We start from the raw sequence: 23,485 nt of genomic DNA, 5'->3' as shown, positions 1-23,485 counted from the left end.
ACGGTATTCCACTGATGGCAGTGGCCTCTTTCAGCAGGATTACGCTCCGTGCTACAAAGCTTAAACAGTTCAGGAGTGGTTCGTGGAACACACCAACGGGCTCTAGGTGTTGACTTGACCTCCAGAGCCTGTAGATCGCAATCCAGTAGAGGATCTGTGGCATAATCTGGACAAACAAGCCTGATCCATGGAGGCCCAACGCAGTTTGTAGAACTTAAAGGATCTGCTGCCAACGGTTTGGCGCCAGATACCAGAGCACACCTTCAGAGGTCTAGTGGAGTCCATGTCGACGGGTCAGGGTTGTTTTGGTAGGAGCTAGACAATATTGGGCAAAAGGTCATAGTGTTTGGGCTAAGAGTACGTATCTGCTTAGTGATATCAATTTAAAGTTTCTGACATAAAGCGCACAAACGAAAAAACATGAAAACTACATTCTGCAAATAGATCCTTTAAGACAGTGGTTCACAGCCTTTTTTCCTTGGAGCCCCCCCCCCCCCCCCCCCCCCACCCCTCCCCCCCCTCCCCACCCCGTACAGACTGAACTATTATTTTTACTATTTTTAGCTTCATAAATTTACTCTCGGCAGCTGGGAGAGGCTCCAGCAACCCCCGGATAAGAAGCAGTAAAAGATGACATGAGATGAGAAATTTACTCTCCATCTTTCCGACAACAGTGACTTTGATTTAAAAAAAAAACGGCGGCTTAGATGATACCTTCCAGAAAACAAGGAAATTCTACATTCAAACTCGGATATTTCAGACAATATCATAGCGTTCACGTTGCAGGTTAACACGGAGGATAAAAAATAAGTTGTAAATTGTCACTGTTTGTTGAATATTAGCAGCAGCTATTTTTTTTTATTTCAGAAGCAGTAATTTCTGAGTTTGACAACTCAGAGCTCATTTTTTCCCAAGTTGTATTGAATGCAGCATCAGCTGCAGCCGGTTCTCAACCAAAGAACCATACGTACCCCCACCTTACTTCTGATTTGCTAGTGATATTAGTTTGGAGAGGGAAAGCTGCGTTACTCTGATTCCAATGGTAGACGAACTCAAATGGCTGCTCGAACCTGACAATATCAATACCTGACTTTTATTTTTCCAAATGTTGATCTTTTTTTAAATCACAATTGAACGCCACACGCCGGAGATCTGCCACAGAGCCGGAGATACTTTAAGACCTGCATCGTACATGTAGGGGACACACGTAACACGAAACAGGTGAAAACTGATCGTGAGCTCAGATCAGACAAGTTGTGGTGCGCCCCCTGTGATCTCTGGCGCCGTCCTTGGTGGGGCGCGGACCCCAGGTTGGGAACCACTGCTTTAAGTGATGGGACTACTGGTATCCTACGTAGCACAGAGCTAAACAGTTACAGAGACGACCTGTTTTCTGTCATCTACTGTTCTTGGGGCGTGTGTTTACAAGAGTAAGTTGGCAGCAGCCAGACAGGCGCCACCATGAGGACACACGTAGCAGAACACAGCTCTTAGGTGTCAGGACATGCGGTAAACATGTGTTAATGTCTTTCGTTTGAAATCCAGATGCACTCAAAAAAGAAAATGAGGACAGCATATCATTGACACAGTTTACTCAGTAAATCAACATATTAATCACATTCAGATCAAAACACTTTAAGAACATAAACATTTATGGAACAATTTTGTGTGTGCGTGTGTGTGTGTGTTTGTGGGACGGTGGGTCCTCAGACTGTAGCACCTTAAACATATAAATCTGTGTGCTCTGAACATGGCACACGATTAAACCCAGCATTTCAGTAACACTTACGAAACTCAAAGAACTGCCAAGGCTCTTTATTGTGACGAACCAAGAGGAAGAGGGTTTTCAAACGAACCAACCACTCTATTGATCAAAATGAAGTTCAACATTCCTGTGAGGATGCAGGGGCCATGTCTCATCTTAGATAACAAGACATTCCCTTCATGCCTGCCATCCTCTCATTGCTTTTTCCAGTCCCTTCTCTGGACTTAAAGTGCTTTGAACCCAAGCATGTTTTTAGTGGTTATTTTAAGCTGCATGGAGAAGACCGGTCCTCATCACAGTCAGATATTTTGACATGTCTTAAAGGGATCGCTCCATGAGATATGTGCCTCAAGATTATTTACTGGCCACAGTTACAATGACCTGTGTTTTACAGTGTTAATAACAGTACAAATAGATTGTAAAAGATGGTAGGTAAGAATTTGTATGTTGACGTGAAAAACTCCCACAGCTCGGCCGGTTTATGGAGCGCAACAAGCTCCATGTTCAAGCCAGCATCGTGCAGCCCAGGCACGTTTAGGGCACCGGCCAAATGAGGGGAGTGAACCGAGAGATGAGGATAAGGGTCTGAAAGTATGAAATATTAGCGTTTAATGATTGGAAAAGATCTGCCAGACACACAGCAACCCCTCAGGTTCTGATCTCCATGAGAGCTGTCAGATGGACACGTGCTTTCCAAAGTTGCACAAGGTAACTGTGCTCGCTGGCAGCTCTGGGGAAAAGAAAGAGGTCTGAAAGCGGTGAACCTAAACACCCCAAAATCCTGCAGGCTGACGTCAGTAGGCTGCACGTGTACCGTGTTTTATGATTAATAAGAGCAGAGGGGAAAGGGGCAGGCAGAGAAAATAAGCTCACATTTTGCTGTTTGTAATTGGCTCTGAAAAGATTGAAAAAGTCACGCTCACTGAATATTTATTTTTTTGCAAAATTCTGTGTTCACCAAATTTGGTTGTTTGTGATCAGCTTTACGCTATCGTGCTTTGATTAGCCATCTGGCCCGACCGCATTTAGTGATGGTTATAAATATGCACGTGCGTGAGTTTATTTCAAAAGATTAAAATCATGCTATTCGCCCATCAGACACAACATTATGACCACCTTCATGGGCCGTCTGAGGGTGTCCTGTGGAGGCCTCTGTGGATCATCCCACAGATACTTTGGAAATTTGGAGGCCAGGTCAACACCTTGTGCTGTTCTTCATGTTTTTTGAACATGTGTTTCTGTATCAAGGGTGTTTCTGGTCTGGTCTAGGTGGGTGCTACATATCTACGTAACATCTTCATGAATGCCAGGTCCAAAGGTTTCCCAGCAGAACATGGAACCATCACAAGATTCTCACTACTCCAAACTTGGTCATAATGTTGTGGCTGATCACTGTATGCAGTTATTGAAAGTTTTTGATCAGGCTGAGATCATCACGAAACTTTCACACAACTGACAAGAGTGAAGAAGAATTGTTCTCAAACAAGAGTCCAGGTGCTGCGAGCTGCACAACTGAATACTAAAAGAAATTAAGCGTTAAGCGCTCTTTTAGTAAAACGTAAATGTGTAGTTAAAGAGATAAAATGTGTATGTGAAGCTGCTGTGGTTTAGGTAATGTTTCCTCATCACACTCGGATAAGGAAGAACACAATACTGATGCAAGCTGTAAAGGATGTAGCATGTGATACTGGGACAGGCTGAGCCAGGTGGGAAAAACCGCGAGACAGCGTCACAACTGAAACATACACAGTGACACACACTACCGCTCTGTCCAGTCACGAAGAATGTGTGTAGGCCTGATTTAACCTCAACAGAATAAATCAAAGTTATTGGACCTACCTATAAACTAGGTCATGACACTTGAGAAGATTCAAAACAATTTCTGTGGAATTCATAAACAACTTCCTGTAACTCCAGCTAAATATAACTAAACCTGACTGAACACCCTGGGTCGTCTATAAGCACATTTTACAGAGCGAGCTCTAAGCACTAAGCTATAAATAAGCAGACGGGATCGATGTCTGCTTGATCCTGCCATGGCTTGGCATTTTTTACATTTTTTTTTTGTCCTTGGTCAGAGAATATATACGAAGGGAGCCATGTCCCGTTTCATATTTTGACAGCTTCTCAGCATTTACAACGTGCCTCACAGTTTTGTGTGCTTCTTCCCGGTGAATCTGGAAACTGATCCAGGTTGACAAACGCAACGTACCAGCGCTCTCCCTGAGCTTTGTGACCTCCGGTTAAGATAATTCCACATCCACGGTCGTGTCTAATATTAGACGTGATCTTCTCTTGCAGCACCCGTTCTGTTTATTTTTCTACACATTATTAAATGCTGTTTAAGACTTTTGTTGTTGACATTCTCAGCCAACGTCTGAACGGACTAAAAAGAGCAACTGTCAAACAGAGCGGTCGTGATTACCAACCAGAGCCAACTGTTTATAAAGCAAAGCGAGCGTTGCCCAGTGCTGCCTTCTGAATTCAAGTTCTGACACAAGCTGGCACAAGGTTAGTACGAAGATTGTTTAGAAGAACTTTTATCTAAACGTTGCCCTTTTAAAACCATGATTAACGGTCATCAAAACACCCTACAAGAAAACTGAAGTGCTTAAATGCTTCTTCTAAAAAGTGCTAGTTTCGGTATGAGAGGATTTCCTGAATCGATTTACTCATATTGTTGCTGTGCAGGTCTCAGCCCTCCAGTCGCTTCAAGTCTTGAGAAGAAAGTGCAGTTTTGATAAATAATTATAATAATAATAATAAAAAAAAAAGGCTGATGAAAGCATGTGATGAGATTGTGCTTGGCACCTTGGCACTAATCTGCGTGTCAGCTGTTACCATATCTAAAGCAGTGGCACCTATACTGCGTTAGCAGTAGAGTGGCGCAGCAGCACCACGTGTCTCCAGTCACTCGTCGAGCTCTGATCCAGCTCCTGCTCCAGGTGACACTCATTGGTAGCGGAGGTAGCTGATGATGAGCTTCGGCATGTTCAGTTGACCTATGACCTTCAGAGCCCTGGTGCCCAGCTCCTTCCTCACTGCTAACCTGCTGAGCTGCTGAAGACTCATAGGAGTAGCTACAGAAAAAGGAGAGAAAGATCTGGAACTAAGTGTCTTTAACACACTGTGTGTAAATAATATTGGAAAATGATGGAAACATTGGGACTGACTGGAGGTATGAGTTTCATGCTGAGATACATTTCTTTTTTAGATGGAGCTCTTGAAGTAAGAGATGTAAACATGGATGTCTTGTTGTGTTCATTTATAGTGACTAGCCCATAGTTTGTCAGCTGTATATAGGAGCAACATAGCAAACAGGTGTATTTATCTGGGGCTTCTCCGAAGTGAAAAAAAATGATCCTTGGTTGCCATCTGCTGGTGATATATGGTAAGTTTTCTTTTTTCATGCAGACCAGACGTGAGTGAAAACTTACTCTCGTAAAGCTGCAGGCAGGTTGCAGAGGGAGAACCCGGCGTGGTGTAGTCCAGGGGTTTCCTGTCGTGCTGATCTCTCGCGTAGATGTTGGCCCCGAACTCCAGCAGTATCTCAATCATCTCAACTCGCTTGCTTTTAGCAGCGTGGTGCAGTGGGGTCTCGTGCAGCCGGGTCGCGTTCACTTTAGCACCTAGAAGGACAAGTCAACTCATAAAAATACAAATAACAAAAACATCCGTTAGGCCCTTTCTTTCTTTGTCCTTGGCAACAAACCCACTGATTTCTACCAAAGACAAATTTGTAGTTTTATTTTATTTAAAGGCTCTAAATTTGATGGAGAGAAGTGGATCAGTCAGATTTTATATTGTCATATTTTATATTGGCACATTTTGTGTTATACTTCAGCTGATCACTGGGAGTAGTCACCACATGGAAATAATAGTCCAACAGGTACTAGAGGATATTATTCAGGTTCGGCCAAAAAGGTAATATTGAACAGTTCTCATAGGGAAGGAGATGCAATCAAAAATGAGACTGTGGTGCAACCTTTTGCTGTAACTTTGTAATGGTGAAAATGGTTGGGGGCACTGGGGGTTGTATGTGGAGCTGCTGTGGTTTTGGTTGCGGGGCCTTTTCAGTGAAACCTGAAGGTGTGACTTTTAATATCTGTCAACAACAGTGTGCAAGACAAGGTGAGAGTCAGGGGCTAGAATGTTTAACACCGCTTGACAACCACATCACTGGCTGTTTTGTAAGCAGTGATAGATACTGATTAAATATCAAACCTGTTTGATAATAATTGAGGTGACTGTAAAAGATAATGTTCTCAACACAAAATCTGAGAGAACTAAGTGTCAAATTTAAATCCAAAAGCCTCACGTTGCTTCGTACGGACACCCACCTGCATTGAGCAGCACCTTCACACAGTCTGTGTGTTCATTAGCACAAGCCACGTGCAGCGGGGTCCCGTAGTAGAGGTCATATGCTTCGAGACAAGCGCCCATAGCTATCAAAAGCTCCACACAGTCTGAGTTACCTGAGAGAAGATCGGAGAGTACTTCAGCATGTATGTTTGTAGAAAGTTCACATAAAACGCTGTGCATGAAACAAATAAAAGTGAGGCACTCGCCTCCCATGCAGGCCTCGTGGAGGGGTGAGGCGGTGCGGGAGGTGAGGGCAGGGTTGGCCTTGGCGCCGTGCTCCAGCAAGAGCCTCACACACTCCAAACTACCGGACGAGCAGGCGTCACACAGCGGGGTGCTCCCGTCCACGTTCCTCGCGTCCACCTGACACGCATGATAAGACACAGGGGGACACATGCACACAGAGGCGCTTCATCTCCTAGTTCCCATCTACAACAATGTCTTTCCTCAAGCATTAAGCAAAGCACGACGAATATGTGCGTCGGTTCACCTGGGCTCCCGCTTCCAGCAGCAGCTGGACACACTGCGCCTGTCCGCGGATGGAGGCCTCGTGCAGCGGAGTGATGGAGTCCACAGCCACCATGTTGACCGAGGCTCCGCTCTGGATCAGGTGCTCCAGGTGGGACGCCTGGCCGAGGGACGCCGCCTTGTGAACCTCTGTCCTCTCTGCCCAGCAGCCTGCGGGGGAGCACATGCTTCCGTGAACATCACACCGCGTAACGCTGCTGCCTTTTCATTCATCGAAGCTCTTCGAGCAGAATAAACAAGCGTGCGCGTCAGCAGTCTCCTTGTTATTGTACCCATGGTGTTTTCATTCCGTATTGCTGCTATAATTGCATACTGCAGTGGAGATTAAGTTCAAGTGCCAAAGTTAACTACAACAAAAACACAGTTATGCTCAATTTCGTGTACTTCTACTATGTAATAAAACAAGTGTAATCTTCTTTTTAAGGCCGTGTTTCCTGGTGGGTTTGGAGAAAAACATTTCACATGCATTACGACACCGCAGAGAGAAGCCATCCAGGCAGCGGTACTGTGCTCTAAACCTACGAAAAACCAATAATGCAGGTCTTTAACTTGCAGGTACTACACTACTCCCTCTGTATTGGCAGCGGTTAATGTGCTAGCTAGCTGGTGACAGCTCAACGAAGCACGCCGACGTCAAACTGGGTCCATGTTTGAAAGAGCGACAGTCTCCCCCAGCCATGTTGTCTAAATGTCATTCTCACCTATATCTCCAAAGAAGTAAGGCTGAGAGTTTTCCATTTCCATCCGCGGTCTTTATTTATTAGTCTCGGCTTAGCAGCGTTGACACGAAACCAGCGCTTGTTTGTAAACAGCCGCGTCCTCGCAGCTCGCCGGAGTCACGTCACATATCGGAGACTCGAAATGCATGCTGGAGTTTGTAGTTTGTCCCACAAACTGAGCAGATACGCAGTACATGGTGCTTCCTTTCAAAGCTTTAACCTTTTATAGGACACTCACTGAAATACTTGGAAATTCTAAATTTCAACCATTGAGTGTTATTGTAGGGCATAAGAAGACTTTTTTACTTTTGTGAATTTTCTTTCTTTATCAAGATTAATAAAGGTTAACATATATGGTAATTTGCACTAAAGTGATAAACAAATGTAAACATTTATTTAGACTATTAAAACATAAGTGCTGATTCAAACGTTATCACATTACACAACATTAGGTCAGTTCGCCATGGTTATGCTAAGCATCAGTTATGCTAAGCATTCATGCGGAGGTGGACCTAGCAGACCATATCTGACCCTAATTTGACCTGAGAGTGTTTCCTTGATCTTCTCTTATTGGCTGCATAAAAACCACATGCTCCTAAACCTCACTGAGAGACACAGTGTGCCAAAGTGACAATACACGGTTCCTTGCCCCATAAATGGTTGATATGTAAACTCAAACACCAATCGTGTGAAGTGATGTAGGGTGGTCACGGTAGTGGAGGTAACTGTGAATGCGGAGGGATATATCTAGTTGATCTATGACGTCTGATGCTCTGGTACCCAGCATCACCCGCAAAGCTATTCTGCACAGCTCCTGCAGGCTCAGAGGATTACCTGTCAAGGACAAGAGGTTTACATGAGGTTTGTCGTCATGAATCACAAGCACAAAAAGAAAAGTGATGCTAAATACTGTAACTCTCTGTCTGAACAGCTGTCTCACTTTCATAAAACCTGAGGCAGGCGTAAGAGGGAGAGGCTGGTGTCGTGTAGTCTACAGGCTTTCTACCCGTGTTGTCGCTGGCGTACACGTTGGCTCCAAACTCCACCAACAGCTCGATCATTTCCACCATGTGGACTCGAGCTGCATGGTGCAGAGCTGTCTCGTGGAATTTCACTGAATTCACATTGGCACCTGCACAAAGTTGAGTTGAGTTTAGACCTTTTAATTTAGAGTTATCACATCCAAAAGTATTAAAGTAAAGGATGACGGTTACATTAAGCCCATCCAATCAATCAAAGAGCAATGGACTCCTTTGACAAATGTTAATCTTTAACACATATATGTCTTAAACATACTATCTAATCTTTAGTTTTCGTACTGACCTGCACACAGCAGCTCCTTGACACAATCTATGCGCCCTTTAGCACATGCTATGTGAAGGGGAGGACCAAAGTGGACGTCAAACGCCTCCAGCCTGGCACCGTTGGCTATCATCAGCCTCACAACGTCAACATTACCTGCGAGGAACGTTAACATCTGACGGACCGTGTCGATGCATGAAGCACGTTTCATTGCTGTTGCAGTTTTACCTTGTATGCAGGCCTCGTGGAGCGGCGTGGCAGTGAGAGCCGTGAGGGACGGGTTAACCTGGGCGCCGTAGTTCAACAGGAGCTTGGCACACTCCAGGCTACCAGATGCACAGGCATTACAAAGAGGAGTGCTGCCATGGATGGTACGCACATCAACCTGGAACAAAAAAAATCCCACAGCAACAACTCCTATTTACTCTCACTATTTACCAAGCATTTCAGTGGCAGACTGACACACTACACTCGCCTGCTAGTTTATCAGGAACACTAGTGAAAGCCATCCTAAATGGCATTCAGCATTAGTTTCAAATAACAAAGAGACCTGTTGATTCGACTGTGTGGTGTGTGTGATTCAGCCACTTTGCAGGCTGTGGTATTTAGTACTGCTGGGTTGAACTGTGTTGTACCAACACACATTTCCTTGACTTTAACAATACGATTTAGTTGAGCTAAATAAATAAGCAGAAACACTTTGTCGTTTAATTCCATACAGTTTAACAGCATCACATGCTACATCCTCCAAAACGATCACCCAGGTGAATCCTCAACTTTTCTCATGCTGTTTCAACAATAAACTGAAGATTAGATCAGTCATGAAGCGAGGTTTAGTGCAGGGCTGTTATATTAGAATGCATTCATTTATCACCGGAGTACCTGTTGAACTGGCAAGTGAGTGCAGATCCCAGCGTACGATCTAAATAATAATTTGCTGTGTTCCACTTAACTTGATCTTACCTGGGCTCCAGCCTCCAGCAGGAGTCTGGCACAGTTGGGATGGGCCTGTATGCAGGCCTCGTGTAGCGGAGTGATGTTATCCACCGTCACCAGGTTCACAGATGTTCCGCTTTCGATCAGCTGCTTCAGCTGCAGAGCCCTGCCGTGGGACGCAGCTTCGTGCAGGGCTGTCCGATCTGCCCAGAAGCCTTACACACACGCATGTGCACATAACAGAACATGGACATTTTAACGGTGTACATGTTTACCAGACACAACACGGGTGAGACAAGTTTTCAGAATCAGCCAGATTCAGGTTTTGATAGCAAAGTCCAGCAAGCCCTCTGGATATATAAAGTATCTTATTTTAAAATGACAAGAAAAAGGGCACTGTTGTGGATATTGTAGGCTATATGGGAAACAAATGAGTAAAGCAGAACGTTTATATATATATAGAAAAACAGAAAAGTACGTGTCGTATATTACTAGCAATAGCAGTGTATTGTATAAGATATTCCTCCGTTGCGTTTGTTATAGTATAGCTTTACCAAGACAAAAATTGAAACATCAACACAGGCAAAACTGAACAATTTCTTAATTGTTATTAGTCTCAGCCCGTCAGCCTGTATGTGCATGGACAGGATGATTTAAATATCTGTCATGGCGCAGATTTAGTGTATAGTTACTGCGCTGTCAAAGCAGCCTGCATTTCTTGACGCTTTTAGTTACTAACGTTTGCTGGTTTTCAAGTTGTTTCTAAAATGTTTATTAACGTCGCTCACCGATATCGCACAGAAACGAACGGCGGGCTGCTGTCACCTCCATGTTTAGCCCATAAAAACCGGTAAAAGTCAACACCTAGTTGCTGGTAGACCGCACCACTGCTGACGCCGCAGAGCACAGCTCCTAGGTCCAAACATGAGCCGACGACGCAAGTGGTGTCGAGAACGTACAGCAGCGAATTGTGGGAATCGTAGTTTCTTGAAGACATGGTGCACTACTTGTGGTGTATCGGTGCTCCTCATTCTAAGTGTCATGATAATTGTGTTCTGTGACACAACAACACGCAATGTCGTCACACATTTTTTTTCCAGTACCAGTGATTGTGGTATTCTGCCATTTAATCTGGTTTGTGTCTAGAAACACATTTGAAAATTAAATCCAATTACTTCTGATATCCAAGTCTTTTTGATAAAAAAAAAAAAAAAAAAAACCCAATGGAATCATAAGGTTTTATTTAGAATCAGTTTCTGGATCATGCCTGGAAATTTAACCTGTGAATAAAACTGAAACTCTCTCAAATGTTTGGTTAAAAAGTTAAAAGTTCACATCTCTTGCATTTGCTGAAAGATAAAAAGAAAAAAAATCAAACACAGTTTTGATTTTTGACAAAGTTGTTTTTTTTTGTTTTTTTTACTTTGCAGTACAGAAATCATTTGAGCCCAAGATGTCTTTTTTTTATATAGTTGTTGAAAAGAGAAAATATCACAGGGCTCTAATCAATTCAATACTGCTGCAGTACACATTTGGTCCTTCTTAAGCAATTACAGTGAACCACACTTGCCTTCAATCTGCTGTTAATGCTCGGATCTTCAATCATTTTGCATAATACAGGAACTAATATATCTCCTCTGATGCATTATAGTAACTCAAGCTGTTGAAAACAGGTTCAGGTAGTTTGAACTACAGTCTCCTCTGTGGCTTGGCTTACAGTATACTGCCTGGCTGTGTAGGATTTAGACAATGGGGGATAAAATACACACACGCACAAAAAAGCCAACCTACGAACCACTAATCCACGTTGTTTCACAATATCTGACCATATGATGTGACGGCTAAGGTGTTGCCTCGCATGGCTGTCTGCTGCTGGCTGCGCCCTGAATGTATTCAAGTTGTCACATCCTGCAAGGAACACTCAGCTACTTAATTTAATACAGACAAAAAAAAGACCAGCCACTTTTCTCTCAAGCTGACATGAAAAAAAATACCTGCAGAGGCAAAGTATCGGACGTGTAGGTGTTATGTATTTTCTAGAACCTTTTACACCATTACAGAAAAATTCAACCCTCCCCAGACACACTCTGTAAGATATCATTATGAATTAACATTTGATTTGGCATCTTTGGACTATGCATCATCTGAACATGATGGATCAGAATAGTGTAGGGTATTATTGTCTATTAGGCATAACCAGTGTTTAGTGCAACGTCCACCCGATCTGAAAAAGCATATCTCCCTCCCTGAACCCTATCCAACACTACTATATCATATCTCTTCTATATATCATCAACTTCCCCAATGGGCAAACTGTATACTTGGATTATCAGCCAGCCCACTGGCGTGTACAGATTTGTGTAGGTTTTCTATTTTTTGTAGATTTCAGTTGTCGGCAGCGTTGTCTTTGATATTCGTGAGTGTTGCGGACGCGTCGCCTCTATTCAGCAGCGTCACCGAAGATGTCCTGCTTCTTGCGTTCCATCTCAGCAAAGTCAAAGTCTGAGCCCGTCATCCTCCGGTAGATGTCCTTGATGTCGTCACAGGTGGTCTCAAAGTGAGTTGTTGCGTCGTATGAACGGGAGATGAAGATCTAGAATGGGAAAAGAGGTCAAACAGTAAGTACTGTGTCAGCGCACTCAGAGACCATTAAAACTCTTGGCCGCCATGAGGCATGCCTGCGTCACAAAATGTGTAGTCACATTTTTTTGTAATGAGACTGTATTTCCTTAAATAAAAGCAACATGTTATAAATTCTAAATGTTACATCACTATTTTCAAACCTGATTAGACTTGGTCTCATACTTTTAATGTATGGACACCAAGCAGCTTTCCAAAACCCCGCTATGTTTCTAGCAGATGTCAGGGTCATTTTTATGCTTCGATTACAGATTTGATATTCAGAAGGACAAGGACAGTGTTATAGAGTTCATACATTTCGTCTTATTGCACTGATCATACCTGGCTGTCGTTGCCCATGTCAGTGGGAACATACTGGTCACTAATGCTGACAAACTTCTGCTCAATGGGCTCCAGCAGATCCAAGGCCGGCTTGATCTCTTTCTCAGGGTCGCCTGTCTCCACTGTGGTGCTGACGATGGCGATATATTTACCCTGTGCTGCCACGTTGTGAGCGAAGGAGATCATACAGACGTAGATGTCTGGAAAAAGACAGAAAAACTTAAGTTAAAGTCTGGTGGTTTCATTGTGGCAGGCTGCATTGATTATTTTTTTCAATTAATATATTGTCTCTTTTGTGAGTAGTCAATCCTTTGATTAACCTATAAATAAACAGAACTCTCAACATAAAATTCATGCCATGTTATTGGGAATGCTGTTTTTTTCAACTATATTCTGTCAATAATTAACGTAGAAAGTGTTATGTATGAGTTTAAGTGGAAATGCTTCTGTATTATCAAGTAGAGAATCACTATTCACACTCAGATGCTCACCCATGTCAAACTAGTGCCCAGGGTGGCTTACACCCACTCAGAGTGCAACGTTAAGTTTATAGTTTATACAAGCACAAACAATCTACTATAGAAACTACTACTAAAAAGCAGTGCTGCCGTGCTAGCGATTAGCATCCGGACAAAACGCTCTAATTCACTGTGACGGTTCAAATACTCAGCTACAGTGGTTTTAATTTTAGAAGTGTGCAACTTCTTCTTTTTCTTGTAGGGTTTTGCCAGACAAAAATACAACGTGTTGTAAATACATTTACAAACATGCATTTACTGTGCGTCTATGTGTATGAACTCTCAATCTCACTGCTCTGGGGATCAGCTTATATGAGAAACCTGTTAAAACCCAAACAGCTGCAGAGGATTTCATACATGTAACACCAGATCTGCAGTTTCGCACACTGAACAAAACTTAAGGCCAATGAAAGAGGATTAAAGCTTTCAGTGGCTGCATTTCCATAGTTATTTCTAGAAATGCTACAAGTAATGATTATTCAGACTTAAGGTTACTTAGTAATGCCACAAACTGTCAAGTCTAGATCAATTGTAGTTTCCTCTGCGTGCTCACCGTGCTTCCTGTTGACCTGATTCTGGGGGATGATGATCTGGCAGGAGTTGATGTCGCCGGTGTTACCAATGGGATGGCTCATGATGCAGATGACTCTGATCACCTGACCCACTTTGCTGACGCGATCCATAACGTAGCTGGGGTCACAGATCAGCTGCTTGCACCTTGCGATCTGTAGAGGGAAAAGACAACTAAGGATTCGAGGGATATATTCAATTCCTGGTGAGTGGAATATAAACAACAGGGACTGTAGGGACATTATTCCTTCTTAATATTGCACAGTTCATAGGTATATCATAAAGCCACGGTTACTGTCACACATCATTTGTCCACATCAATAACAAACCAGGTGAAATTTGTTAATCCTTGAACATTTTGATTCAATATTACTTCCTACCATGATGTGACGCAAAACCCAGTCAGGGTATTTCCCATAGCCATAACTTGACCCACAGATTAGAAACCAAAACGTGGGTCATAAACACGGCACTGACTGAGTAAGAGCTGACGATAACTCAAACGGTATTGAAATAAAATGATACAAATTTAAACCTGATTTTACTGGTAAACCATAGCTTACAAATATAACACAACTGCTCTGAGACCAGCATGCTCACCTCTCCCTCAGACTTCACTCCCACCACCTTTCCGTTCTCCACCACAATCTCATCTATGGGCTTGTTCAGCATGTACGTCCCACCATAGATAGCACTCAGTCTGGAAAGAAATCACAGTTCAGGACATTCAAAGTCAACTTCATATCTAATATGTTTTCTGATTCTGACAGTGGTGATACACATTAAAGATGATCTGTAACCATTAATTTGGCTTTTTGGAAACACTCGGAAATGTAATGATCAAAAGCAGTCTGTGTCTTCTTAAAAAATGTTCCAAATATCTACATTTGTATCACATCACAGTATGCTTTACTTTGGCATTTTTAAAAGCAGGATTGTTGCGAGAAAATGTGCTAAAGTGCATCTGAGAGGAGGCAGTTTGTCTCAGTAACAGCTCGTTCCTGGGCTCAACTCTTGGTTCTGGAATAGAAAATGTCTAAGAGACTGGATTTTTACTTAATGTAGATCCTCTCTTTTTAATGTCAACCGTCACTGGGTATGTTTCTAATTGTGCTCTGCGTGTATTTGTTGTTTACTTGAAGTTTGCAGGGCCAAATATCACTGATTGATCAAATGCTTACCTACAGGTTAATTGGTTGAATAAAAAATTTAAATTATAGATTAAAATTACTCATACAGTTTTGTGCCTAAATATATGAAACTATTTCCCAAAAGTATATTTCCTGCTCCATTTCTTGGCATTGTGATCAAACGCACATCAACCTTACCCACATGTTAAACAAATGGGGAGTCCCTTACCTGGCAAAGCCTTGTGGCAGTTCTCCCAGGCCGTAGAGTGGGTAGAGGTAAGGGCTCTTTCCGTATCTGGCCAGAGACTCACTGTAGAGCTTTATCCTGTTTATTGTTTGGATGCAGGGTTTGTCCAGGTAACTGAATGCAGAGAAACAAAGACATTTCAAACCTCTGCTGACCGTACAATTTAACAAGGCTGCAGAGAAACATAGCATCACAATCATATGCAATTAGGGGGATTTTTAAAAAGAAATAAAAAAAAAATAAATAAAACAACTACAAAGAGCACTGACTCGTCTGTGCGGTAGAGTGCGAGGGAGTGGCCAGTGAAGTCAATGACTTCCTGGCCCAGGCTAAACTTCTGGAAAATGGCCCTCATTGTCGTCTTGTTGGGGTCAACACCTTCCATAGTCTTGGGGTCGTTCTCGTCGAAATTGGCGATGAAAATCAGGAACTTTCTGAAGCGCCGTTTCTCAAACAACCCCATCAGACCTTAAAAGAGACATTTGTTCAGTGAATGCATTCTGAAACCAGCCCAGTGTTTATGTGCACCAAGGCTTCTACCGAACTGATTAACAATTTAAAAGACTCACTAGATGCCAGAGCCTCAGTCTCAGTAGAGGGGACTTTATGGATTTTGCCCGACTTGTACACGTAACTGCCTTCAATCACTTTGAAGTCCAGGTAGCGAGTCACCTGTGTGATGAGCAGCATGCGGACCAGCTGACCTGAAACAAGGAGATACATACAACAGCGTTACTTTCATAGGAACCAAAATGAGGCCACAACTGGGTGTTTCCGTGGTGACATAGGGTGTTTGTAATGTTAGACAACTGTAAGCTGGATGTGATATTAAAGATAAGTAAATGAGTATACCGTTGGCCATAAGGAATTTAGGGATGAGGTCCACATTCCAATCGCGGCCTTTTCCCATCGACTCAGGAGGGGCCCCTGGAAGGCTGAAACGCTTGTAAAGCTGTAGAGAGAAACAGAAACACAGCCAATGACTCCCACTTCCACCTGAGAAACGTATTCAGAAAGCCACAAGAACGTTTCAGAAAACTGTGCAACAAGCCGCAGGCAAATGGCGAATATTGGCACATTTCAAAAGAAACATTAATTATAGTAAAATATAGTCTGCATCTCTTCCTTGCTTGTGTTTAAATCATCTGATCTTCATGTCAAATCACAGGGGTCAGAGGTCAACTTACATCCTCCAGAGGTGTGATGGAGGCGCTCTCAGCTCCGTAGTAGGAGTTACGGTCCATGTGCAGAACCTTCTTCCCCTTCACCGACATGATGCCTGACAAAATGCATTCCTTTTGGGAAGAAGAAAAAAAATCCATTACAAATCAGACAAGAAAAACACTATATTTTTAGAGCTGACTGGTTTTAAAGATTGGAATGTATAGCTCTATGTAACAGCGTGTTGAAAATACATGTATAATTTAGCTAATCACTTATAGTGATATGTTACAGATCATAAATAGTAATATTTTATTTATATTTATACAACTACTGCAAACAATGCTGTAAATAAATGAGCAGGACTTTCTTACTAAATGAATGCATACAAGGCCATCTGGTGGCTAATTGATGACACTATTCTATTCATGATTTTGTTGGAGCAAGTCTGATGACTAAAAAAAACTTAGTCATCATGCTTTCTCTCATGGTAACTTCTTTGTCATTTTAAGAATTGTAAAGTCTAAAATCTCCACTGGAGTGCACATGTGTTATGAGCTGATGCAGAGCTTGTTAATCAAGTCTTTGCACAGTTTAAGGTGAAATGACGATATTACAGTTAGATATGACACAACCCATTGGAGCTGGGATGAAGATTACAGTTTTAATAGGGCTCCAGGGCTCAGGTAGTTTGATAATGATGAGGGAAGCTGTGCCAGAGTCTGGAATTCCCACACACCAAAGGCTTTAATACGATTACAGCAGCACTGTGTGCATCATGTGACTGTGGACTTTACTCTAAAACTAGTTTTACAACTAAACGAAAGCTTAGCACTCAGGTGGTTATGTGGCATTCATTTCTCACGTGACAAAAAAACAGTGCCTCACAGCTTTCTATTGGTGGCAGCACAGGAAGGGATGAGGATGTTACTCTTTACTTCTTTTCATTTGGAAGAATTAGTGGGTGTGCCTGAGGCAAAAAATGGTACATGAAAGCTCACTACCAACTCTTAATGCAATCTACTAATGTAAGACATTAGATAAAATCCTTAAAGCTCACACACTCACGCACTGAAGTAATAAAGCTTTCAGCTGCAAGAATATAACTGCATGAACCTCATATAATGTTGACACCCTGTGGTGTTCAACTATGCAGACAAATGCAGACAAAAAAAAAAAAAAAAAAAAAAAAAGATAAAATCCTTAAAGCTGTCGATCCCTCAAAACAGAGCAACAATAACTGTGAACAATAACCACTCTGAAGGTGATATATAACAGAAACAGAAAAAAAGTAACAGGTCAAAAGTTGAAAGTTAAATGCTGTGACATTACTTATCGGAAATTCACTTGACCACAGTGGCCTTATGTTGCTGAATTTGTCCTTCACTTCGCTTTTAGAATAACTATGACTCTCTTTTTAATGCTCACTTGTTCATAATACACAGGCAATTTTCAAACTTTATGCTGAATGAGAAAAGTCATATTCATTAGAAAGGGCTGTGTAGGTCGGCTAAATGCAACTAAACTCCACCCGTCTGAAAAAAAAAAAAACTTTAAAAGGGGAACATGTTGAATTGTGCACCATGATTAAACAGACATGTCAAATTGATGTCAATCGTTTCTATATTTAGACAGAATATCTGCTGTACACACCAAATTACACAACTTTAACTACTCTGCCACATTGTTGGCTGTTCGCTTCTCTTACTATGTGTATGAAAAATGTTCAGGTTAATATGTTTTTAGTTTCAGTAGGGGGCAAGAGCTCGGTTAAAAGACGACCACATTGTTCTTAAAATAAATCGAGCAGCAAATGCAGCCTCATCAGCAACAGTGTTGACTAGTGTTACTCTACAGCAGGCATCCGCATGTTCCTGACAACGCGAAATGCAGTGTGCAATACCATTTAGTTCAGCATCAATGTGACAATATGACTCGGGATAAATTTGCAAATATTTGTAATTCTGTACAACAACTGTTATTTTGATTTCAGTGCTTAAATGTCTTTATTATTTAAATGGAAATGACTGGAAATTCTAGATTATGGCAGAATTTTTCCTGTCTAAGACGACCCCTGCATCACATGTTTGCTGTGTCAATGCATGGCATGTGCAAACTAATTGCTCCAATCTCAGCCCAGTTGATTTGTTCTGGAGCTGAGTGCAATTGCTTTGTTCACACCAGCCCAAACGAGCTGACCACGCTGGGAAACAGTCATGATTTAAAAACAAAAGGCTGGGCGTGAAAACATGCTTCTTTAGATTTTACGTGGCAAATTCCTTTTATTGGTAAGTAATATAGCTGATAGAGCTGTAATTTATTTACCAGGAATACAGTCAACTTAAAGTCACCCCCTTTGCAAGCTCAGGAAGACTCTTCTACATCCTGTGACATCGGAGCTCGATTCAGCAAAGATGCTCTCCCAAAATAACACATGCAGCACTGAAATCTGATAAAATGCATCTGTAAATGTCTTAGCGACTGTGTGATCTTGCAATGCCACTGACTCGAAGGGCTTGCAGTGGGCGACAGATAGGACTTTGGGGTAGCTCCAACGTGCCACTGTGGCATGCGACTGAAGCTGACCTGCTGACCACTTGATGGAAGGACAGAGCCAGCATAGTCATCACTAACTCTGCCAGATAGTAGATGGCCATGCTGACAAAGGGAATAACACACTGATGCAGAGTACAGTGGGGCATAAAATCTAGCTGAGAGCAGATGCTACGTCCCAGTTCAATTTTTAACGCATAAGACTCGTAAAAATCAGAGAGGGGCGACATGAAAGGGGGCAAAGTCCAACACAAGAGGCCAGAACTGAATGGCTTTCTGCGAAAACAATCACATGACAGAACATCACAACCACAGAATGACGGTACACACGTCACTTTTATGCTTACAATTTGCAACACACTGTCAATTGCTGCATGTCACATGCTGGACTCAAAGCTGAAAAATACCATGAAATGATGTCGTGACTGAACCTAACCATACATCTGTAGGCATCTAAAATGTGAGAAGCATTTTTCTGTAATTGTTTTTTTACCTTTTACAAACAATACAAAGAATTAAATGCTGAAAATAACTTGATAATGAAAGAAAAATGTAGTTTACTTCACTAGAGTAATCTGCATATTAAACTAAAGACAAAAACATATGATGCAGTCATAAAATAAGAGTGGAAAGTTCTGACTGCAGAAGAAACTTTTATAACAGTAGTTAATAAGAATATTCATAGATAATACTCGTTATAGCTTCTGCTTTAGAGGGCTTTAAATCTCAAAAGAGCTGAGCGTCGATATTCATTATATTGAGAGTGAAGGGAACCATTGTGTCCGCTTCCTTTCAGTTAAGACCATTTCCTCCTTTCGATGGGCAGAAAAACAGCTGCATTCGTATACACAGTATACACAATGGCAACTTGAAGTCGTGATCATGATGGAGCTAATCATTTCTGACAACAAGTGACTTGAGAAATTAGTATAATGATTGGAATTTTTGCAGCACAGAAAAAAGAGAAGCCATCTGAGTAGATGGTGTAGGAAGCAGAAAAAGGGTTCATAATCCAAAGCTTGTCAGGATGATATTGGTGCATCACATTTACCATGTAGATACAACTTAACCCTTTTCTGCTTTGTACTCGCCATCCCAAATGTCTTCTCTTATTTCATGTGCAGAAAGTTGAATCTAATTAACTGTTGTTCAACATGTACTAGCTCCAACATGAGCTGCTGACTAGCTACAAGACAGCAGTTTAGTGATGTAATTACAGAGCAATGCTCTAAGAGAGTAAGAGAGGCATAAGTTATCTACCTGTTCTAAGCTCTTTTGGACACTATTCTCACGTTTACATTAATCTATTTGTTTAGTTGCATTTTTTGTACTGCCCACATACTGCGCTTGCATGTATGGAAAGACATTCCTGTGGTTCTTGTGCTGTAATGACAGCAATGCTACTGACCATATCCCTGTGGACATTAAATAAAATGTGTGGAGGTTTTCTGTAACTGAAGTGTCTTTGTCAGTGATACAGTTAAACTTGCGAAAATAATTAAATAATCACATGACATGTCAATTTAGGGTGTCCCCCCCAAATTTCTGCTTTTGCTCATAGTGGTTTCTCTTCTGTCCACCAGTACATAAAGCCTGCCCAACTTTTGATATGACTGGCTTAGTAGATCTTTGCCAGAGGATAGTCAGTTTTCAACTGAGGGGTTCCAGACCAATTTTCCACCACAAAAAATGTGTGGGTGGAGATGTTGGTCTGGCTTCCTGGCTAGGGCCAGTGCTCATAGTACAGTCTGGAGCCCGTTTAGGTTTATATCAACTAATATTCATACACTGCATACTGTGTGCTCCTCTGAATATTGCGCTATTCAGTTCCGTCATCTGAAGGCTTAAAGCTGCTTGCTTGGATTCATCGACAGAATCATTCTTTGAACCAGACTGCACCTAGGTACAGTTTGATATTTTGTGCCAAACCACTCCCCGTATGTGTCGGTTGTAGACAGATGGGAAACCCCTTCCCCCAGCCACTTAACTCAACAAAAATGCAAGGAGAGATACGAACAAAGCCTCGTATAATCATCTTCATCCAAGACAAACAGCGGCAAGATGAATTAATCTGATGGAGGGTTTAATGATAGGGGTTACCGTCCACCTGGAATTTCAAATATTTCTAGAGGCAAGTAACTTAATTTCAAATAAATGCTATATCTATATATAAAAAAACACATTACTGAAGTAATTGGGAATTTGCATTAAATATGAACCAATGGGAATATTCGAGTGACATAAGATAAGATCATCCAAGACCTTTCAGGATTCAGCATAACTAAGTGTTATTATGTAGCGTTACATGCAGCAGACCAGGAAGTGAACTCACTGATTTGCATAAGGAACTAAAACCATGCGAAAACACAGTGTGTGCTCTGCCTTGTGGTCTTGCCTGACTGTTTTGGCTGGCTGGCCACCAGCTCTCACTAAACTAGGCTTGCAGAGTACTCACAGTGTGCTTTCGGTTCCTCAACCACACCCAAATGTGAGCTAAATCAACACCCTGCCCACCAAATTTCAACCTACCCGTGTCTGTTCTGAGCCCGTTGAGGAACTTTATAAGTCAGTGTTTGCTGTCAAAAGGAAACATTACTTTCCATGGCTGAGTTGAGGATTTAACAATAGTGTTTAACTTGAATACGGAGGTTCTTCGGGTTCAAATCGGGTCCAGAAAATGCAATGAATGTACCCTCTCTCAGAGTCGACAGGCGGCCACCAATGATCTCCAATAACGTCCTACAGTCATCATGGGGTTTCTAAGACATGCTCCAGCCACGTAAAGCTGTCACAGTCTACCTTTCTTAACGGAGCTGTGTATACTGACAAATATAGATAGTGAACGGGCCTCTCAGTATGTCTGCTAAACCGACGCCTGAAGTTCAACTTCAAGCTACAGAATTACAAAGTTAAAAAAAAAAGTTTGTGGCCCATAGCAGGGGTCGCATATGCCCCAAAGCAATTTAACGATTTAGCGCTAGCAGTGGCAATTTAAACATTTTTGCCACATTAACTTTTTTTAATTAGTTTTTTTTTCTCTTGTCGACGTAATCAGTCGAGGGCACCGCGCGAACAGACACTGCTAAACGGAAACTTTAAACGCTTTGACTTAGTTTGCCAACTTACGCTACATCTATTTGCGATTAGCAGTAACGTCTGTCAACGTCACGGCCGAACAAACTAAATAAACTAGTCACCAAGCACCGCGAACAAAAGATTAATCCAGGAAGCAGCGACAAGTCGTTACCCGTCCGCTAGCAGGCTAATTGGTTAGCTTAATGCTAGCAGACCCACCATCCGCGTCATAATCTTATCCTGGACTGAGCCCGTAATGGCGTTCAGCTGTGAATAAACGGTGCTTAACATGTTCACAATAATTACCAGCCACATTAACGACAGTCACGCCGCGACTGTATCAACTTTTGCAGCCACTGCTAACGTCAATCTTATCGAGCACGGATATTAGCTGCAGATAGCGCAGGGCTAACACTTGACGTTAGCTCCTTCGCTCAGTTCCCATTACCTCAGCTAGCGGCTAAGCTACTTAGCGTTAGCCTCGCTTATTAGGCCCAGTTATCTCAAAGCCAAACTATCAAGCGCTAACTGCGTTGGTTAACAGGTTGCAAAGTCACACCCCGCTCTAGGTATCGCAGCGTTTCATTCTCTCTCACCGTCAGTCCGGTGCCCAGCACGATAACGTCGTATTCTTCATTCATTTTTTCCAAATGTTTTACTCTTCTGCCGCAGAATATCGGGAAAGAAGAAAATGGAGCTCTGCAGGACTGTGGAGACGAGAGAAGGGGCTGCGCTCCGGCGTCAGGCGCCTCAGGGGGCGGGGCTTCTGAGCTTGTCAATCACCTGGAGGTGGTTTAGGTGGTTTGGTTTAGTCCAAAGAACAACAAGTAAATTAGGAGAAGGTTTACTTTTTATTATTATGATGATGATTTATTAACCATCCCTCAAATAAATGAAATATCTTAAGAAAAGTAACTTTAAATTGGACTCATTGCTGTCTGCTGTTCAGTCCTGGGCCTCAGTGTTGTGTTCTGGCGCTTACTAAAACAGTTAACAAATTAGGATTAGCAGTTGTTTTTATTGAAAAATTGCAGTCCTTTCCACACTTTGCAAATTCATTCACATTTGACACATTTGGCCGCATGTTCGACACCTGTGGTATAGTGGAAACACTTTTTATATACTGTACATTGAGTCAGTGGGAAATACAAGTAGCACCATCACAGCAGGACAGCCACAATATTAAAAGACGCCGTGACGTGTTAACTGATAACAGTTTTTCTTTTAGTTTTCACTACTTCCTACACAAGCTTGCAGCTTGTGCTGTGCACATTTTTCACATTGAGATGAAGCAATTAGTAAAATCTAACACTTGTCTCAAACTAATTTCTTCAAGACAAGTGGGGTTCTAAAATGCTGAAAAAAAATCTTTCTCCTGCACATTAAATAAACAGTCACTATCGTTCACCGTCCATTCAGAGCTATTATGGCAGGAAGGCATCATAATATATTAGGAATTATATCTATGATGATTCAACATTCAACAGCTGTTTGTGCTGTCAGTGCGATAGGCTCAGAGCTGACACACCTGTTTAGCAAACCAAGCGGCAAATAATAAAGTTAGCCTTCGTGATTAATCATTCATGTCCGCGTCCCTGTGTAGGACTGCTTTCATGTAACAAACTAATCAACTGCAGCAGTGGAGACATTTTTCAAAA

At 42.1% G+C, this 23,485-nt stretch overlaps 3 protein-coding genes across 5 annotated transcripts; all 3 read right to left on the bottom strand.

The window, feature by feature from the left end:
* Window positions 1–1,575: 1,575 nt before the first annotated feature.
* Window positions 1,576–7,496, bottom strand: LOC125000437 (ankyrin repeat and SOCS box protein 13-like). Of its 2 annotated transcripts, XM_047575988.1 has the most exons (6): window positions 7,357–7,496; window positions 6,618–6,805; window positions 6,334–6,490; window positions 6,106–6,240; window positions 5,203–5,394; window positions 1,576–4,845 (listed from the first exon to the last, which is right to left on the bottom strand). In XM_047575988.1, exons 1-6 carry the CDS (start codon window positions 7,397–7,399, stop codon window positions 4,718–4,720), a joined length of 843 nt encoding a protein of 280 aa, XP_047431944.1. In that variant the 5' UTR covers window positions 7,400–7,496; the 3' UTR covers window positions 1,576–4,717. The 2 variants fall into 2 exon arrangements, with proteins under 2 accessions (XP_047431944.1, XP_047431943.1); XM_047575987.1 differs by having other exon boundaries at window positions 6,106–6,490.
* On the bottom strand, window positions 7,386–10,555 carry asb13a.1 (ankyrin repeat and SOCS box containing 13a, tandem duplicate 1). Of its 2 annotated transcripts, XM_047575986.1 has the most exons (6): window positions 10,401–10,555; window positions 9,640–9,827; window positions 8,905–9,061; window positions 8,698–8,832; window positions 8,315–8,506; window positions 7,386–8,208 (listed from the first exon to the last, which is right to left on the bottom strand). In XM_047575986.1, exons 1-6 carry the CDS (start codon window positions 10,441–10,443, stop codon window positions 8,048–8,050), a joined length of 876 nt encoding a protein of 291 aa, XP_047431942.1. In that variant the 5' UTR covers window positions 10,444–10,555; the 3' UTR covers window positions 7,386–8,047. The 2 variants fall into 2 exon arrangements, with proteins under 2 accessions (XP_047431942.1, XP_047431941.1); XM_047575985.1 differs by having other exon boundaries at window positions 8,698–9,061.
* Window positions 10,556–10,836: 281 nt separating this feature from the next.
* Window positions 10,837–22,590, bottom strand: gdi2 (GDP dissociation inhibitor 2). Its single transcript, XM_047575983.1, has 10 exons — window positions 22,424–22,590; window positions 16,226–16,333; window positions 15,891–15,990; window positions 15,608–15,742; window positions 15,308–15,506; window positions 15,021–15,152; window positions 14,262–14,361; window positions 13,645–13,816; window positions 12,574–12,773; window positions 10,837–12,205 (listed from the first exon to the last, which is right to left on the bottom strand). Exons 1-10 carry the CDS (start codon window positions 22,466–22,468, stop codon window positions 12,053–12,055), a joined length of 1,344 nt encoding a protein of 447 aa, XP_047431939.1. The 5' UTR covers window positions 22,469–22,590; the 3' UTR covers window positions 10,837–12,052.
* Between the last annotated feature and the right edge of the window lie 895 nt (window positions 22,591–23,485).

The sequence above is a fragment of the Mugil cephalus genome, chromosome 22 (assembly GCF_022458985.1).
Source record: "Mugil cephalus isolate CIBA_MC_2020 chromosome 22, CIBA_Mcephalus_1.1, whole genome shotgun sequence".
In the NCBI taxonomy this organism is placed as follows: domain Eukaryota; kingdom Metazoa; phylum Chordata; class Actinopteri; order Mugiliformes; family Mugilidae; genus Mugil; species Mugil cephalus.
This window is presented reverse-complemented; position numbering and strand designations above follow the sequence as displayed.

Coding starts and splice junctions, on each gene's coding strand:
- LOC125000437 (XM_047575987.1), bottom strand. CDS start 7,399: ATGGAAATGGAAAACTCTCAGCCTTACTTCTTTGGAGATATAG. Junction 5,395..6,105: donor GAAGGTGCTGCTCAATGCAG/GTGGGTGTCCGT, acceptor TTGTCCTTCTAG/GTGCTAAAGTGAACGCGACC. Junction 4,846..5,202: donor CTGCCTGCAGCTTTACGAGA/GTAAGTTTTCAC, acceptor CTTTTTCTGTAG/CTACTCCTATGAGTCTTCAG.
- asb13a.1 (XM_047575985.1), bottom strand. CDS start 10,443: ATGGAGGTGACAGCAGCCCGCCGTTCGTTTCTGTGCGATATCG. Junction 9,062..9,639: donor TGCTGGAGGCTGGAGCCCAG/GTAAGATCAAGT, acceptor TTTTTGTTCCAG/GTTGATGTGCGTACCATCCA. Junction 8,209..8,314: donor CTGCCTCAGGTTTTATGAAA/GTGAGACAGCTG, acceptor TGTCCTTGACAG/GTAATCCTCTGAGCCTGCAG.
- gdi2 (XM_047575983.1), bottom strand. CDS start 22,468: ATGAATGAAGAATACGACGTTATCGTGCTGGGCACCGGACTGACG. Junction 15,991..16,225: donor CCATCACACCTCTGGAGGAT/GTAAGTTGACCT, acceptor TTCTCTCTACAG/CTTTACAAGCGTTTCAGCCT. Junction 15,507..15,607: donor GACTGAGGCTCTGGCATCTA/GTGAGTCTTTTA, acceptor GTCTCTTTTAAG/GTCTGATGGGGTTGTTTGAG.